The 1,014-nt window shown below is 35.4% G+C and overlaps 1 protein-coding gene across 2 annotated transcripts in view; it reads left to right on the top strand.

Moving 5' to 3' along the window:
* The window catches only part of LOC104703495 (stomatal closure-related actin-binding protein 1-like), a 6,701-nt gene continuing 5,693 nt past the window's right edge, over positions 7-1,014 (top strand). Inside the window, exons 1-3 of one of the 2 annotated variants that reach the window (XM_019228037.1) lie at positions 7-178; positions 518-583; positions 695-761. In XM_019228037.1, the coding sequence (XP_019083582.1) occupies positions 695-761 (67 nt within the window). In that variant the 5' untranslated portion in view covers positions 7-178; positions 518-583. Of the gene's footprint in view, positions 179-517; positions 584-688; positions 762-1,014 lie in introns of both variants that reach the window. The other variant, XM_010419520.2, reaches the window with a different exon arrangement.

Here is a 1,014-nt window from a genome sequence, read left to right as displayed (position 1 = left end):
AATTTTTTCACGGTGTCTTTGCTTTTTGGTAAAGCTAATGCTTACGACTCTATCAAACTTCACTTTTTCCTTCTGCTCAGACCAAATCTTCTTCTTCTTCTTCTTCCTTCTGTTCCCGAAGACCTCTTCGTATTCGATTTCAACGCAAACATTTTTCTGATCCATCAATCGGATTCGGGTAAGAAGTCTTTAGCTTTGTTCTCTTCAACTTCATTGCCTAATATTTCTGGCATTGTTCGGATTATTACAGTGTATTGTGTTCTGATTTTGGATTTCAAAGTTTTTAAATTTGACTCTCAATTTCTAACTTCTTTGAAAATTGTTACTAAATTGGTAAGCTTGTTAGCAACTCTTACTCTTTATTTGGTAATCTAGGGTTTTGACTTCCTCCAAATCTTTATTTGTAATTACGATGACTTGCTTATATGTGTGTTGAATCTATTGCTGTCTCCAACATTGGTATGAGTTCTTTGTTTGATGTTGAAGAATCAATGTTATTGTTTTTTTGGTATTTCAGATTTTGTGGATTTTCTCAAGGACAGATCTGTGAGCACATTGGAGTATATTACTACTAGTCATAGTGGTTAGACATCTACTGGCATTTTCTAGTCTTTTTAATTTTTAATCTTTGTTTTGTCTAAGTTCCTTCAAGTCTAAGCATTTTCCTTATTTTTTGTTTATAAACAAGACACAGATGACAAGGATTACGCGCGATTTCCGAGATTCATTGCAGAGAGACGGTGTTCCAGCAGTATCAGCAGATGTGAAATTTGCTTCAAGTAGATTTCCTAATTATAGAATTGGGGCTAATGATCAGATATTTGATGTGAAAGATGACCCTAAAGTGCTATCAATGAAAGAGGTTGTTGCGCGTGAGACAGCACAGCTTATGGACCAGCAAAAACGTTTGTCTGTTCGTGACCTTGCCAATAAATTTGAGAAGGGTTTGGCTGCAGCTGCTAAGCTATCCGAGGAGGTCTGATATATTATCCTTATTTTAATGTTTGGTATCTT

Source organism: Camelina sativa, chromosome 7 (genome assembly GCF_000633955.1).
Source record: "Camelina sativa cultivar DH55 chromosome 7, Cs, whole genome shotgun sequence".
Lineage (NCBI taxonomy): Eukaryota > Viridiplantae > Streptophyta > Magnoliopsida > Brassicales > Brassicaceae > Camelina > Camelina sativa.
This window is presented reverse-complemented; position numbering and strand designations above follow the sequence as displayed.